At 37.3% G+C, this 17588-nt stretch overlaps 1 protein-coding gene across 1 annotated transcript in view; it reads left to right on the top strand.

Moving 5' to 3' along the window:
- Positions 1 to 17588, top strand: part of RAP1GDS1 (Rap1 GTPase-GDP dissociation stimulator 1) — a 155497-nt gene that overhangs the window by 30301 nt on the left and 107608 nt on the right. Inside the window, exon 2 of the mRNA XM_052641992.1 lies at positions 12667 to 12774. Within this exon, the coding sequence (XP_052497952.1) occupies positions 12667 to 12774 (108 nt within the window). The remainder of the gene's footprint in view (positions 1 to 12666; positions 12775 to 17588) is intronic.

The following is a 17588-nucleotide window of genomic DNA, read 5'->3' as shown; positions in this document are numbered from 1 at the left end:
TCCGTGTATAAGAGCATATAATATTTGTCTCTGTCTGATTTCACTTAGTATGATAATCTCTAGGTCCATCCATTGTTGGAAATGGCAGAACATTTTCTTTTAATGGCTGATTAACATTCCATTGTGGGCTTCCCTCATAGCTCAGTGGTAAAGAATCCACCTGCCAATGCAGGAAACGCAGATTTGATCCTTGGGTTGGAAAGATCCCCTGGAGGAGGAAATGGCAGCCCACTCCAATATTCTTGCCTGGAAAATCCCATGAACAGGGGAGCTTGAGGGACTACTGCCCATGGGGTTGCAAGAGTCAGACATGACTTAGTGACTATATATGTATATATATATTTCCCATTCTTATGTAGATATAATATAGTTATATAGATATATATACATACTTTTTTAGATTCTGTTCCCTCATAGGTCATTACCACATGATCCAGGAATCCCACTCCTAGGCGTATATCTGGAAAAGATGAAGGCTCTAATTTAAAAAGATATATGTGCTGAGTGGGATTGCTGAATCATGTGGTAACCATTGTATTCTGATTTGCACTTCTCTAATAATTAGCATTGTTTAGCATCTTTTCATATGTCTGTTATGTCTGTTGGCTGTCTGTATGTTTTTGGAGACATGTCTGTTTAAGACATGTCCTGCCTCTCTTTTGATTAGATTATTTGGGTATTTTTGTTGCTGATTAGCATACCATGCTAATTCTCTGGTGAACATGTCTGTTATCCAGACAGAGAAGAGGACTCTGGGCAAAGCCAAGGTCACACTAACATTAATGGGCAGGTAGAGATTAAGAAGACCAAGAACAAATGTTCAGAGACGCTGGTGTTTTGAAGTAAGAGGAGGAGAAAGAGGCTTGTTGCAAGGATATTAAATAAGAGAGTCAAGAAAGTCCATTGGATTTGTCAAGATATTATTTAAGACTTTTGCCAGACTAATTTTAGTTTTAGAGAACTTCCTTAGATTGTGGTTTTAAGAGTGATTGAGTGGTTAAGAAGTAGGAGACACAGAATTAATGACCAAAGTCAGTTTTCCTTTAACTCTTTGAAGATGTCATATTTTCTTCCATAAGATAAGCTAGACCATATGCTGTCATATAAGAAATTATTCTTTTAAGAAAATAAATTCATTTTAGTTGTTAATACTGCTTAATACTAGAACTTCGCATGAAAATTAGCCTGCTCTACTTACTGCCCCTGCCCTCCTCACCAGCCAAGAGCTTAGAAATTTTCTGTTAGAACATGCCCTCCCCCACCAGCCAGAAGCTTAGAAGTTTTCTATTAGACCAGTTACAGTGCCTTAAATCTTGGTGGTGGTTTAGTTGCTAAATTATGTCTGACTCGTTGTGACCCCATGAACTATAGCCCACCAGGCTTCTCTGTGCGTGGGATTCTCCAGGCAAGAATAATGGAGTGGGTTGCCATTTCCTTCTCCAGGGGATCTTCCTGACCCAGGGATCAAAACAGGGTCCTTTGCGTTGAGGGCAGATTCTTTACCAACTGAGCCACCATGGAAGCCCGTCTTAAATCATTAGGAAATGTAAAATACAGAAATATGGATGTGTGCACAAAAATTCAGATGGTACGGATTCACTGCTGAGATGTACTGTCATAGTTTGAGGGAGTCCAAAAATAATACCCTCTGTTGGCAGCCCACACCAGTCTTCTTCCCTAGAGAATCCCACGGACTTAGGAGTCTGGCGGGCTATGGTCCGTAGGGTTGCAAAGAGTTGGACACGACTGAAGCAACTTAACATAGCATCCCTACCCAAGTTCAGAATCATTGGCGATATCAGCAGATGAATTCTCTGGTGGAATTCAAAATAACTGCTTTAAAATTGATAAAGTCTAGAGTGAAGGACAGGGCTTATTTGCATAGTCACAAAGTAACAGCTAATACTTCAGAGCTGACTTAGATATGTTTACTAATAAGCTTGTTACTGGTGCAGCTGAACAGCCAAAGAGAGGGAGAAACAGCATTCTTGCCCCTTCTGCTAAAAGATCAGGAACCCAGAAGGGGCTGAGCTATGCATATCTAGTTCTTCTCTTTCACCTTGTTAGTGAAATAAATCATTCCTCTCCTGGGTAATGGAGGTGGCAGATGCCAAGTGAGGAGGCAGAAGTGTCATTGAAATAGAAATTCCTAGTAAGGAAGCTTGAGACGAGTGGAAAAGGGGTTACTGTGGCATTTTATTTCCCAGTATGCTCTTTTAATGAGGTATAATTTACGCAAACTAAAATGCACAGATTTTAAGCATACAGTTTGAGCTTTGACAAATGTATATACTTACGTAATTGCTATTCCCATCAAGATATCAACATTCTAACACTTTTTAAACGGATTCACAGTAAGAGTTTTTTAAGTAGTAGCCTCTTAATTCATTGAAAATGCTTAAGTCCAGTTCAGTTCAGTCGCTCAGTTGTGTCTGACTCTGAGATCCCATGAATCGCAGCACGCCAGGCCTCCCTGTCCATCACCAACTCCCGGAGTTTACTCAGACTCACGTCCATCGAGTCGGTGATGCCATCCAGCCATCTCATCCTCTGTTGTCCCCTTCTCCTCCTGCCCCCAATCCCTCCCAGCATCAGACTCTTTTCCAATGAGTAAACTCTTCGCATGAAGTGGCCAAGGTATTGGAGTTTCAGCTTTAGCATCAGCCCTTCAATGAACACCCAGGATTGATCTCCTTCAGAATGGACTGGTTGGATCTCCTTGCAGTCCAAGGGACTCTCAAGAGTCTTCTCCAGCACCCCAGTTCAAAAGCATCAATTCTTCAGCACTCAGCCTTCTTCACAGTCCAGCTCTCACATCCATCCATACATGACTACTGGAAAAACCATAGCCTTGACCAGACGGACCTTTAAATGCTTGAAAGATATATTAAATTTGTAATAATTCTGTTGACAACTTTGACTGTCTCTGGATGAAGAATTTAGTGAACTTTTCCTCAAGAAATCTCACATCATTACATATATAATTATTTCTATGGAGAGACTGAATGGTGTTTTTTAATTGAGTAGAAATCTTTTAAAAAATGTTTGTAGTTTTTAGTTATATATTTTATATCCTCAAGTACTTAAATTGGCTTCATTAATATCTTTCTATATTAAAATATAACATCCTGATTTATATTTCTGATAATATGGAATGCGTATTTAACAGGTAACATTTATTGAATACCTTCCCTTCCCTGTTGGTATGCTTTGGCTCATAAGTGGGTGTTACAGAGGATGGTAACTAGACAGCTTTCTGCAAGTAAGGAATGCGTTCCTTTATGCACTGAGTAAATTTAACAAATATTGACTGGCTGCCTTTTTGTGCCAAGTAATAGGTATAGTGCAATGACTGTAGCTGACAAGGTGCCCCATACAATATAGTGGAGGAGCAGCTGTGAAGGCTGGATGCAGTAATAGAAAATGACCCTGGAGGGTTGAGGAAGAGAAGATTCAGACAAGCACGGATGGTCTCTGGGGTGGTGACGGTTAGGCTGAGACTTACTGAGAAGGGGATGTCAAGCAGGGAGCACTGGGGATGGAATCAAGGAAAAGAAAGAAGTAAAACAGGTCCAGATGTCTATACACAGAGTACTAAATAAGTCTTAACTACTTTTATTACTTGTTGACTAATACTTTTGATGGATTGTTATAATTTGACTAACAGGGTATCTTGTTTTCTCCTCAGTGTTGTGGTAAATATTTGTTACTTTTAGTAATATCAACTTAGATATTATATCTTTTTCATACTTTATTTCAGAAAAATCAACCTACTTACTAAGATTGAACAAGTATATCTGAGATATGATTCCCTATGACTTCTTTTTAGTTAACAGAAGACTTGCATATGAACATAGTTTTCTTTTCCTTTAGGGAAAAGAATCAATTTCTTAAGCTATTTGAGCTCTCTTAAGAAAATAAGTATTAACAGTGGTTGTGAATGATACACTGAAATTTTTAATAAAGTTTATTTAGGATTATTAGGTTAGCCACAAGTTGTATGAGGTATCACTGGAGCATGTTAGTATTATATAACATAAATTTTTAAATTTACTTTTTCCTGGGTTAGCATGGAAAATAAATGACCACTTATTTTATAATTGTTGTTCTTTAGTCAGTTAGTAATGTCTGACCGACTGCGACCCCGTGGACTGCAGCATGCCAGGCTTCCCTGTCTTCCCTGAGTTTGCTCAGAGTCGTGTCCACTGAATCGATGATGCCATCTAACTGTCTCATCATCTGCTGCCCCCTTCTCCTCCTGCCCTCAACCTTTTCCAGCATCAGGGTCTTTTCCAATGAGACTGCTGTTCACATCTGATGGCCAAAGTATTGGAGCTTCAGTGTCAGCATCAGTCCTTCCAATGAGTATTCAAGGTTGATTTCTTTTAGCATTGACTGGTGTGATTTCCTTGTAGTCCAAGGGACTCTCAAGAGCACAGTTTGAAAATATCAATTCTCAGGCACTCAACCTTCGTGGTCCAACTCTCACATCCATACATGACTACTGGAAAAACCATAGCTTTGACTCTATGGACCTTTGTTGGTAAGGTGATAACTCTGCTTTTAATATTCTGTCTAGGTTTGTTATAGCTTTTCTTCCATGAAGCAAAGGTCTTTTAATTTCATGGCTACAGTCACCTTTTGCAGTGATTTTGGAGCCCAAGAAAATAAAGTCTGTCATTTTTTACATTTTTTCCCCATCTGTTTGCTATGAAGTATGAAATGATGGGACCAGATGCCATGATCTTTGTTTTTTTAATGTTGAATTTTAAGCCAGCTTCTTCACTTTCCTCCTTCACTTTCATCAAGAGGCTCTTTAGTTCTTCTTAGCTTTCTGCCATAGGGTGGTATCATCTGCATATCTGAGGTTGTTTATATTTCTCCCAGCAATCTTGATTCCAGCTTGTGCTTCATGCAACCCGGCATTTCGCATGATGTGCTGTGCATATAAGTTAAATAAGCAGGTTTGACAATATACAGCCTTGATGTTCTCCTTTTTCAAATTTGAACCAGTCCTTTGTTCCATGTCCAGTTCTAACTGTTGCTTCTTGACCAGCATACAGATTTCTCAGGAGGCAGGTAAGGTAATCTAGTATTCCTATCTCTTTAAGAATTTTCCCCAGTTTGCTGTGATCCATACAGACAAAGGCTTTCTTGTAGTTAATGAAGCAGAAGTAGATGTTTTTCTGAAATTTCTCTAGTTTTTTCTATGATCCAACAGATGTTGGCAATTTGATCTCCAGTTCCTCTGTCTTTTCTAAATCTAGCTTATACATCTCGAAGTTCTCTGTTCATGTACTATTTATTGAAGCTTAGCTTGGAGAATTTTGAGCATGACTTTCTGGCATGTGAATTGAGTGCAATTGTGTATTAGTTTGCACATTCTTTGGCATTGCCCTTCCTTGGGATTGGAATGAAAACTGACCTTTTCCAGTCCTGTGGCCACTGCTGAGTTTTCCAAATTTGCTGACATATTGAATGCAGCACTTTAACAGCATCATCTTTCAGGATTTGAAATAGCTCAGCTGGAATTCCATCACCTCCACTAGCTTTGTTTGTAGTGATGCTTCCTAAGGCCCACTTGACTTCACATTCCAGGATGTCTGACTGTAGGTGAGTGACCACACCATTGTGGTTGTCCAGGTCATCAAGACCTTTTTTGTATAGTTCTTCTGTGTATTCTTGCCACCTCTTCTTAATATCTTCTGCTTCTGTTAGGTCCATACCATTTCTGTCCTTCATTGTGCCCATCTTTGCTTGAAATGTTCCCTTGGTGTCTCTAATTTTCTTGAAGAGATCACTAGTCTTTCCCATTCCATTGTTTTCCCCTATTTCTTTGCACTGATCACTGAGGAAGGCTTTCTTATCGCTCCTTGCTGTTCTTTGGAACTCTGCGTTCAGATGGGCATGTCTTTCCTTTTCTCCTTTGCCTTTCATGTGTCTTCTTTTCTCAGCTATTTGTAAGGCCTCCTCAGACAACCATTTTGCCTTTTTGCATTTCTTTTTCTTAGGGATGGTTTTGATCACCACCTCCTAGTGCTAGGAACCTTCGTCCATAGTTCTTCAGGCACCCTGTCTGTCAAATCTAATCCCTTGAATATATTTGTGACTTCCACCGGATAATCATGAGGGATTTGGTTAGGTCATACTTGAGTGGCCTAGTGGTTTCCTTTCTTTCTTCTGTTTAAGTCTGAATTTTGCAGTAAGTCCATTAAAGTTTATACCTTATTTGAGGCAGGGTGCTCAGGGCTGGTGCACTGGGATGACCCTGAGGGATGGGATGGGGAGGGAGATGGGAGGGAGGGTCAGGATGGGGAACACATGTACACACATGGCTGCTTCATGTGAATGTATGGCAAAACCACCACAATATTGTAAAGTAGTTAGCCTCCAATTAAAATAAAAAAGAAATAAAGAAAAAAAAAGTTCATACCTTATTTGAAGTAAGAGAATGCCTGAGTTCATGATCTGAGCCACAGTCAGCCCCTGGTCTTGTTTTTGCTGACTGTATAGAGTTTCTCCATCTTCAGCTGAGAAGAATATAATCAGTCTGATTTTGGTATTGCCCATTTGGTGATGTCCATGTGGAGAGTACAGCATGGAAGAGTGTGTTTGCTATGACCAGTGCATTCTCTTGGCAAAACTGTTAGCCTTTGCCCCTCTTCATTTTGTACTCCAAGGTTAAATTTGCCAGTTACTCCAGGTATCTCTTGACTTCCTGCTTTTGCATTCCAGTCCCCTGTGATAAGGCTTCTCTTGTGAGTCAGACGGTAAAGAATCTGCCTGCAATGCAAGAGACCTGAGTTTGATCGCTGGGTCAGGAAGATCCCCTGGAGAAGGGAATGGCAACCCAGTCCAGTATTCTTGCCTAGAAAATCCCATGGACTGAGAAGCCTGGCGGGCTACAGTCCATAGGGTCACAAAGAGTCGGACACAACTAAGTGACTGACACCCCTGTGAAGAAAAGAACCTTTTTTTGGTTTTGGTTCTAGAAGGTCTTGTAGGTCTTAATAGAACTGTTCAGCTTCAGCTTCTTTAGTATTAGTGGTTGGGGTTTAGACTTGGATTCCTGTAATATTGAGTGGTTTGCCTTGTAAACGAACCAAGATCATAAGCTGACAATGTACAAAATTCTGTTAAAATTTATACCTTACTTTGAAGTACAAAAATACGTGAAATTCAAATACTGGAGCAGCAGTCTCAGGGGTCTTTGGTATCTTATTAGGGTGTCTGTGACGTCAAAACTATTTGCAAGTATCATGACTTTTCTTTTCTCTTTTTCACCGGGTTGACAGTTGCATTCACAGTGTTCTAAAAGTAATCGGAGTTGAAAACCGCTGGTGCTTCAGTGTGTGCTAATCAGTAGTAGCAGCAAACTGCAATAATTAGTAGTTATTATATTCTTTAATATCATATACTTGAGGTTGAAAAAAATGCCAATTTCACTTAAGAATGTCCATGATGTGGGCTTCCCTGGTGGTCCAGTGGTTAAAACTTTGCCTTCCAGTGTATCAAGTATGGGTTCAGTTCCTGATCTAGGAGCTAAGATCTCCCATGGCTCAGGGTCAAAAAAATAAAAAAGAAGAAAACAAAAAACAAATCAGAAGCAGTGTTGTAACAAATTCAGTGTAGATTTTTAGCATGCTCCACATCAAAAAAAAAGAAAAAAGACCATGTTTTTAAAACTTTCAACCTTTTCATACACATTTTGAAAGTATACTGTGATAAAATGGGAAGTACACATAAAACGCTTGCATTGCATTGTAAACTCTGATAGTTATCTCTAAGTGAAGCAGTTTTGCACTCTTTGAGTTGTGAGCTGACTGAGATACTTTTTTCCCATGGAATAGCTTTTATTTTTTTTTTAAGAACTGAGAGATAAACTGGCTTTTCATATTTGGCAAATATGAAAATGAATGAGGTTAATTTGTCACTGAAGAAAAAAATTGACAGTATCTGTTCCTAGTGATAAAATTAAGAGTTTTTAAGAGAAAATTGGAACTTTGGAAAACTTGTATCACTTTCAGCTTGATAGCTTCCTAATACCTAGTCTTTAAAAAAGATTAGTGATGATATTAATAAATATGATATCCTGAAATAGTACAATGAAATGTGTTGATATTTGGAAGATATACATGTCTCCATGACTTAATTTTTTAAATGATCAATTCATCGATGTTAAATATATTGCATGTATAAAAGCTTCAAAGTGCAAAAGAGCAATGGATTTTCACGTAACTTGGCAGTGCTCATTTGTATTGTTTCAGATTTCCCATGGCAACTAATGTTTAAAAAAATACTGCTCATTAAGTTTTGGTATGGTATCAAATAATGCCCACCATTATCTGAAGCCTATATGCAGGTCAGGAAGCAACAGTTAGAACTGGACATGGAACAACAGACTGGTTCCGATTAGGAAAAGGAGTATGTCAAGGCTGTATATTGTCACCCTGCTTATTGAACTTCTATGCAGAGTTCATCATGAGAAATGCTGGGCTGGAAGAAGCATAAGCTGTAATCAAGATTGCCGGGAGAAATATCAGTAACGTCAGATATGCAGATGACACTACCCTTATGACAAAGTGAAGAGGAACTAAAAAGAGCCTCTTGATGAAAGGGAAAGAGAAGAGTGGAAATGTTGGCTTAAAGCTCAACATTCAGAAAACGAAGATCATGGCATCTGGTCCCATCACTTCATGGGAAATGGATGGGGAAACAGTGGAAACAGTGTCAGACTATTTTTGGGGGCTCCAAAAGCACTGCAGATGGTGACTGCAGCCATGAAATTAAAAGATGCTTACTCCTTGGAAGGAAAGTTATGACCAACCTAGATAGCATATTCAAAAACAGAGACATTACTTTGCCAACAAAGGTCCGTCTAGTCAAGGCTATGGTTTTTCCTGTGGTCATGTATGGATGTGAGAATTGGACTGTGAAGAAAGCTGAGTGCCAAAGAATTGATGCTTTTGAACTGTGATGTTGGAGAAAACTCTTGAGAGTTCCTTGGACTGCAAGAAGATCCAACCAGTCCATCCTAAAGGAGATCAGTCCTGGGTGTTTATTGGAAAGACTCATGCTGAAGCTGAAACTGCAATACTTTGGCCACTTCCTGTGAAGAGCTGACTCATTGGAGAAGACCCTGATGCTGGGAGGGATTGGGGGCAGGAAGAGAAGGGGCCGACAGAGGATTAGATGGCTGGATGGCATCACCAACTCAATGCACATGAGTTTGGGTGAACTCCAGGAGTTGGTGATGGACAGGGAGGCCTGACGTGCTGCGATTCATGGGGTCACAAAGAGTCAGACATAACTGAGCGACTGAACTAAATTGATTATCTGAAGAGGCAGTGAAAATATTCTCCTGTTTCTCAACTGTGTATATGTGTGAGGCTGAGTTTTTTTCATCTACTCAATCGAAACAATAAATTATAAAAGATTGAGTACAGAAGCAGATGTGAGAATCCAGGTATCTTCTATAGGGCAGACATTATAGAGACTTGTGAAAATGTAGAGCAATGCTGCTCTTCAGTAAGTTTTCTCAGTTTTGAAGTATTTTTCATTAAAAATATAATTATGTTAATAGTTCTATATTAGTTTTAAATGAATTAGTAAAGTCAGTCCTTAAAAGTCTCATTTTTAAGTTTTAGTATGTTAAATATCAATGTAAATTTAAAAAGAGCTCTTTTGTACATGATGCTATACACAGAAAATCCTAAAGAAACCACCAGAAACTCTCACACCTTATCAATGAATTTGGTAAAGTTGCAGAATACAAAAGTATTATACAGAAATTTGTTGTGTTTCTGTACACTAACAATGAACTATCAGAAAGAGAAGTTATGATGATAATCGCATTTACTATTGCATCGAAAAGAATAAAATACGTAGGAATAAACCAACTTGAGGAGTAAAAGACCTGTACTTGGAAAACTATGAGACATTGATGAAGGAAATTTAGATTTTACAAGCAGGTGAAGATATACAGTATTCTTGGATTGAAAGAATTACTATTGTTAAAATGATCATACTACCCAACGTAATCTACAGCTGCAACCCTTGTCAAAATACCAATGGCATTTTTCACAGAACTAAGACAAATAATTTAATAATTTGTGTGGAAGCACAAAAGACCCTGAAAAGCCAAAACTATCCTGAGAAAGAAGACCAGCGCTGAAGGAATTACACACCTTTACTTCAGACTATACTACAAAGCTGCGGTCATCAAAACAGTATGGTGCTGGCACAGGCAGCACCATAGATAAAGGAAAGAGAATAGAAAGCCCAGAAATAAACTGACACATTTATGGTCAATTAGTATACAACAAAGGAAGTGAGACCATACAGTGGAGAAAAGATTCAATAAGTAGTGCTGGGAAAACTGAATTGCTACATGGAAAAGAATGAAGTTAGAACATTTTTTAATACCATATGCAAAGCTAGACTCCAAATGGATTAGAAATTATAAAATTCCTAGAGGAAAATATAGACAGAACACTTTTTGATATAAATTGTAGCAGTAGTTTTTTGGATTAGTCTCCTAAAGCAAAGGAAATAATAAAAGCAAAAATAAATGGGACCTAGGTAAACTTGAAAGCATTTGTGCGTCAAAGGAAAGCATCAGCAAAACGAAAAGCCTACTGAATGGGAGAAAATATTTACTAATACTATGACCAATGAGGGGTTAATATTCCTAAATATATAAGTAGCTCATACAGCTGAAAATCAGGAAAAAAAAAAAAACCCGATTAAAAAATGGACAAAAGACCTGAACAGATATTTTCCAAAGACATGCAGATGACTATTAGGCATATTAAAAAATGTTCGACATCATTAATCATCAGTAAAATATGTCAGAACCACAATGAGCTACCACCTAACACCTGACAGAATGGCTGTCATTAAAAAGACCACAAGTAACACATGTTGGTGAGGATGTGAAGAAAAAGGAATCCTTGAATACTGTTAGGAGGAATGTAAATTGGTGCAACCACTGGAAAACACCATAGAGATTTCTCTAAAAATAGAACTACCATATGAGCCTGTAATTCCACTCCTGGGTGTACATATCAAAACACTAATTCACAATGATACATTCATCCCAGTGTTCATAGCAGCCCCTCTCCCCTTCCTTCTCCACACTGGTTACCACTACTTTGTTCTCTGTATCGGTGAGGCTGTTTCTTTTTCGCTGTATTTACTAGTTTGCTGAATTTTTTAGGTTCTACGTATAAATGATATCTCACTTTGTCTCAGTATTCCAGTATAAAAAAAGAAGGAAATTCTGCCATTTGCAACAAGGTGGGTAGACCTAGAGAGTATTAAGCTAAGTGAAATAAGTCAGACAAATACTGTATGATATCATTTATATGTGAAATTTAAAAAATACAACAAACTAGTAAATACAGCAAAAAAGAAACAGACGCACTGATACATAGAATAAAGCATGGGCAATAAAAGGGTAAAGGATTAAGTAGTACAAACTGATGTAGAGCATAAGCTACAAGGGTATATTGTACAATATAGGGAATATAGCAAGTATTTTATAGTAACTATACATGGATTATAACCTTAAAAAATTGTGAATCACTGTATTCTACACCTGTTATTTATATAACATTGTACATCAAATATACTTTAATAAAAATTTAATAATAACTCCTTGGCATCCTAAATAATTTTTAATATGTAAAAAAATTTTAACAATCTATGGTCTGGAGAAATCCATATTTAATTTAGGAGAAGAGCAGTGTTTTAAAGGGCTTCCCAGGCGGCTCAGTGGTAAAGAACCTGCCTGTCAATACAGTGGACATGGCTTCAGTCTTTGGATCTGGAAGATCCCCTGGAGGAGGAAATGGCAATCCGCTCCAGTATTCTTGCCTGGGAAATCCCATGGACAGAGGAGTCTGGAGGGCTACAACAGTGCATGGGGTCGCAAAAAGTCAGGCTTGACTTAGTGACTGAGCATGCAAACTGCTGTAAAATCCAAAATGTACACATTTTGACTTAACGCAGTACTTTGAAGTGTTTAAGTGGCAGTTTTAAAAAGCTTGATATTATTGAGCATCTCCGTAGACAGGGGCTTCTGTTCATGGAATTCTCCAGGCAAGGATACTGGAGTGGGTAGCCATTCCCTTCCTTCTCCAGGGGATCTTCCCTATCCTTGGGTTTCCTGCATTGCAGGCAGATTATTTACCATCTGAGCCATCAGGGAAGCCCATAATAATAAATAGATTTTATTATTTTAAGTCAAATTATTTTGAAACTTTTCTAAAGCTTCATTTTCATTTTATATATTTGAAATGCAACAGAGGAAGCCAAAAAAATGTAATCCATTATTACTTGCAAAGCTTACATAAGTTTTGGTGGACGTCTCGTTTTTTTCAGTTAACCATAGCTGATTCGTGAACAATAAATAAGGCATAAGAATGCTGAAAAGATGTTCTGTGACTATGGTATATTCTTGGTATCATATAGATACAGTGACCATTTTATATGAGTTAAATGTATAAAATTTTATTAAAAAATGAGTAATTGTATAGTCCATTGCCATTTTGGAATGTATATGAAAATTAATTCACCACAGTGGGAGCCTTTTGCCTCTTTGTAGTGTTTATCGTGTAACATGATGGTTAGTGAGGTTTCTGATTTCTTTTTTTCTCTAAGCAGATAATCTCAGTGATACCTTGAAGAAGCTGAAGATAACAGCTGCTGACAGAACTGATGATAGTTTAGAAGGATGCTTGGATTGTCTACTTCAAGCTTTGACGCAAAATAGTAAGTTGATTTTTTTAGGTGGTGGGGGGTGGTGCCCTGGTCGCTCAGACTGTAGAGTCTGCCTGCAGCGCAGGAGACCTGGGTTTGATCCCTGGGTTGGGAAGATCCCCTGGAGATGGAAATGGCACCCCACTCCAGTATTCTTGCCTGAAAATCCCACGGATGGAGGAGCCTGGCAGGCTACAGTCCATGGGATCGCAAAGAGTCAGACACGACTGAGCGACTTCACTTTACACTTTAGTAAGTTTTTTTTATGTTTACTCAAATGCCAAACAAACAAAAAAAAAAGTCGGCAGTCTTTCAGAAATTCATATATAGTTTAGGAAATAACTTGCATTCACATTGTTTGAATTCTTTTGAATCCTATGTTTGAATACTGATGTTGTTTTCCTTGTTCCACACTCCTACCTACCTCCCCACCCCCAGGATACTGAAAGCCAAGTTGATAGGCAGAAGAAAGGAGAAATTGATTGGTAGTGGTGACATTAATACCAATCTCAGAGAGAGGCAGTTCTTAACAGACATGCACCAAGAGTTGTTTTTCTTCTTAACACCTACATTTGTGCTTTAAAAAAAAGACGGTTAACATGTGGAGAGGAGAAGCGGAGAGGAAGCTTATGAAAAAAGGAAGAAACAGAGAGGGCGCTTAAAACCCTTAACATTTTTTTATGATAGCTTTTTAATCATTTTACTTTAAAATAATGTATGCATAGATTTAATTGCAAAGAGTCATCCAAAAATCCCTTAAAATTGAGGTAACTCTTGATCTTTGGTGGTGTGGTAAATAATAGTAGAGATAAAAATTACACAGCTCTTCACTGACTAATTCATTGTATTGTTGCATTTGAGCCGTCATACTTCTAGTCATTAATTTCTGTATTATCACAGTGAATAGATAGGTACAGAATAATTTTCATTTGTTCTCTTAATTCTGCTTGGCTGTACTTTGGTTTATGCTTTACTTGTTTTTAATTATGCCTTTATTTTACCCTGAGAGTAATTATGTAGCTGACAAATAATTCAGGAGGGAAGTTATATACTGTATTGTTAAAGTTAAATTTGAAGCACTCTGAGATGTATGCTTTTTTTTTCTTTAATAAACTGTGATAAGAAAATTAAAATAATTGATTGCAGTGGTCTTCATGAAAAAGTACATTTTAAAGCTGGCTTTTATAATTCTATTTCAGTAGTTGTTTGCTTTTGAGATTACAATTTTGTCAAGCTGTTTGATCTTAGAGATATCACAGAAGGGGTTTAAACAAGGTGTTCAATGAGACCATCTGGATAAAGGGCACAATGGGAATGCAAAGGAACAATAAAAAGGGACTTCCCTGGTGGTCCAGAGGTTGTCTTTGCTTCCAATGCAGGCAGTTTGGGTTCCATTCTGGTTTGGGAGCTAAGATCCCACATGACAAAGGGCCAAAAAACAAAACGCAAGTAGTGTTGTAACACATTCAATAAAGACTTTAACAATAGTCCAAATCAAAAAAAAATTTAAAAAAAGAGAGAAGAGAATGTGTAAGGCTTTGTTCACCGTTGTAGTAGATATATGTGGCTATTTAAATTTAATAGTTAAATTTAATAAAAGATTAAGTTTTTTTACTCTTAACTTTTCAGTAACCCTGTTTGGTTGGTGACTTCCTTATTGGGGATCATAGATGTAAACTATTTACACAATGACAAAAGATTCTTATGGGTAGTGGTGGTCTTAAAGATGAGAGAAAACCACAGGATGACCTGATTTTTACACATGCCTATATAGGTCGATTTACATAATATGTAATTAGTCTACATAAATTGAGTATCTCAAGTTCATTTTTTTTTGAAGCCTTGCTTTTTTTATAACTTCTTTTGTTTTAAATGGCCCAGTTTTTTCTTTATGTTAGAAACATGCAGTATTTCCCAAATGGACCATTCATTCAGAACCTGAAGGGTGGGGATTCCATGTCCTTGATTAGACATTGAGGGGCACTCAGTGCTCTCCTGGAAAGACTGAAACCCAGAGAAAGTTGATGAAGAGAAGTGAAAAAAGGAAGCAAAATTTTATAGTGTTTTAAAGAACAGATTCAGGAAATACTGACACGTGTGTATGATGTTGGATTAAATTTCAGACCCATTGCAGAGTTATTTGTTAGCCCCATTTATTGAAAATGGTCTTGAAATTGTATTTCATAAAATGTTAAGGACAGATAGTTCCACAATGGTAAGGAAAACAACAAACTGCCAATTTAATCATTGACTCTTCAGGAAGGGAACAAAAGGGATATGTCTTCTGAAGAATCTGTAACAAAATTCATAATTGTCTTCACATCTGAGACTGTTGACACAAAATAATTTGATGTAGGAAGAGGTAGTTCCTGCAGATGTCCTGTCTTTAACTGCCGAATGATATGTATCACTGATTGAGTGTCCACTGTGTTCTACTTAGCACTAGACTTCAAACTTAATCTGTTGTCTGATCTTTCCAGTAGACCCATGATGAGGTATTATATACATCACCATTTAAAAGGTAGGGAAACAGTCCCTGTAAGTTTACTTGCCTTGTTCTGGCAGAATCTAGAGTTTGAATTGTAACTCTTGGTTTACAAAATTTAAAAAACTACATTCTGAGTATAGTGCAGCTTTTTTCTGAGTTTATAGAATGTGAAAGTGTTTTCAGAAGCTAGATTTTACTATGGTTTTAAATTTTTGCTTTTTTAAAATAAGTGGTTTCAAATTATTAGTACAGAGGAAGGAGATTTATAAACCCATGAGCTGTATATTTTTAGATATTTATTGATGTGTTTTATAAAATTAACATCTAGCTTTTAAGCAAGAAAAATTTTTTAAATATCAGTGAGATGTTTATTTTATACAGTTGTTCTTACTTCTCTGAACAAAGTGCTTGATCCATTGCTACTTCTGTGCTCTTAAAGGTAAAATTATAAAGCATGTAACTGAGAATCTATTCTGGCTTTTTTACACAGAGAAGTTCTAGTTTCATAATTCTTCCTTTAGTGTCAGGTATTCTAACTAAAAATATCAGTGTTTGCATTAGTATTGCACCTGATCAAGAAAGAATGATTTCTCTATCTGTACAAGATGGTAATGTGGGTAATGGAAATCTAAAAGTTTTATTTTATTATTTACTAACCTGTCATTAAAAAGCAGAGATATTACTTTGCCAACAAAGGTCCTCTAGTCAAGGCTATGGTTTTTCCTGTGGTCATGTATGGATGTGAGAGTTGGACTGTGAAGAAAGCTGAGCACCGAAGAATTGATGTTTTGGAACTGTGGTGTTGGAGAAGACTCTTGAGAGTCCCTTGGACTGCAAGGAGATCCAACCAATCCATCCTAAAGGAGACCAGTCCTGTGTGTTCATTGCAAGGACTGATGCTGATGCTGAAGCTGAAACTCCAGTACTTTGGCCACCTCATGCAAAGACTTGACTCATTGGAAAAGACCCTGATGCTGGGAGGGATTGAGGGCGGGAGGAGAAGGGGACTACAAAGGATGTGATGGCTGGATGGCATCACAGACTCGATGCACATGAGTTTGGGTGAACTGCGGGAGTTTGTGATGGACAGGGAGGCCTGACGTGCTGTGATTCATGGGGTCGCAAAGAGTCGGACATGACTGAGTAACTGAACTGAACTGAACTGAACTGAACCAAACCTGTCATTGGAAGGGACATTTCTGAAAGGAAAGAAATCATGCTTTTAAGTTTTTACATTGTGGGAATTTACAAATGATTAGAATCTGAAATTAGAATTTTCACTTTGCATGACTTCAGAGTGTTTTTTAGAATTTGGAGTGGGCATTAAATCTAGTATATGTAAGGATCTTAAGAGACAAAAGTTGAAAATTTGAGTATTTGCTAGACGTTATGGAAAACATTTTGTTTAAGCAAGTAGTTTGTGTACATCTGAAATCTGAATTAACATAGAAGCATTCAGTCACTCATTTATTACTAAATACTTCAGATGTCAAATGTTTTTAGTAAATATATAAAGGCTACCAGTAAAGAAATCAGCCTGGTTTATTCTGGTCTCTCTTGATTAAGGGAATAGTTAGAAGATTGTCCGTAAATGCTTGTTGAGTTGTATTGGTACTTTATTTCATGCTTAGTTAAAAATGTAAAACAGGCCACATTTTTGTACCTAAACATTAAGACAGGAATTGTCCTTAGAGAATATGACATCTGATCCACCTTGTAGGACAACCTACTAGCATAAATTAAAGGCCTCAAAATGAGCAAAATTAGCAGTCATTCATAATAAAAATTCTGTTCTTTTGTAAGAGAATGGGGACCGTGTTCTTGTTGGTTGGGAGAATCACAGAACAGTATCAGCATGATCACCAACACAGCTTTTACATCTTTTTTCTAACAGTTTAGACTGTTTTCCTCTGTCTTACTGCCTCATATACCTTTGTGTTTTAACTTGAGTTAATTGCCTGATGGCAGTTATTATCTATAGAAAACCCATGAAAGAACATCAGTTTACTTGTTTTTAAAGAAGGAAATATTTAGTATCTAGTTCCATATTCATAACTTTATAATATTCATCTCCCTATTAAATTCTTGGGTTATTTCTTTGCCCTTGTTCTTTATTTTATTCATTATGTTGATTTTTGGTTCCCGATTAGGCTATAATCCTAAGCATATCAAATAATGTACGGAAGCTGCTCAAGTAGATCATAAATCTTCTCTAACAGTAAGAATTTTCTGTTGTCATTTACTTTTAGTCTGCTTTATGCCTTTAATTTTTTGAACAGACTCATTATCATGTATCAAAATTATTTCCTAAGTTAAAGACTTTGAAATTTATTATCAG

This window comes from Budorcas taxicolor, chromosome 6, assembly GCF_023091745.1.
Source record: "Budorcas taxicolor isolate Tak-1 chromosome 6, Takin1.1, whole genome shotgun sequence".
NCBI classification, from domain to species: Eukaryota; Metazoa; Chordata; class Mammalia; order Artiodactyla; family Bovidae; genus Budorcas; species Budorcas taxicolor.
This window is presented reverse-complemented; position numbering and strand designations above follow the sequence as displayed.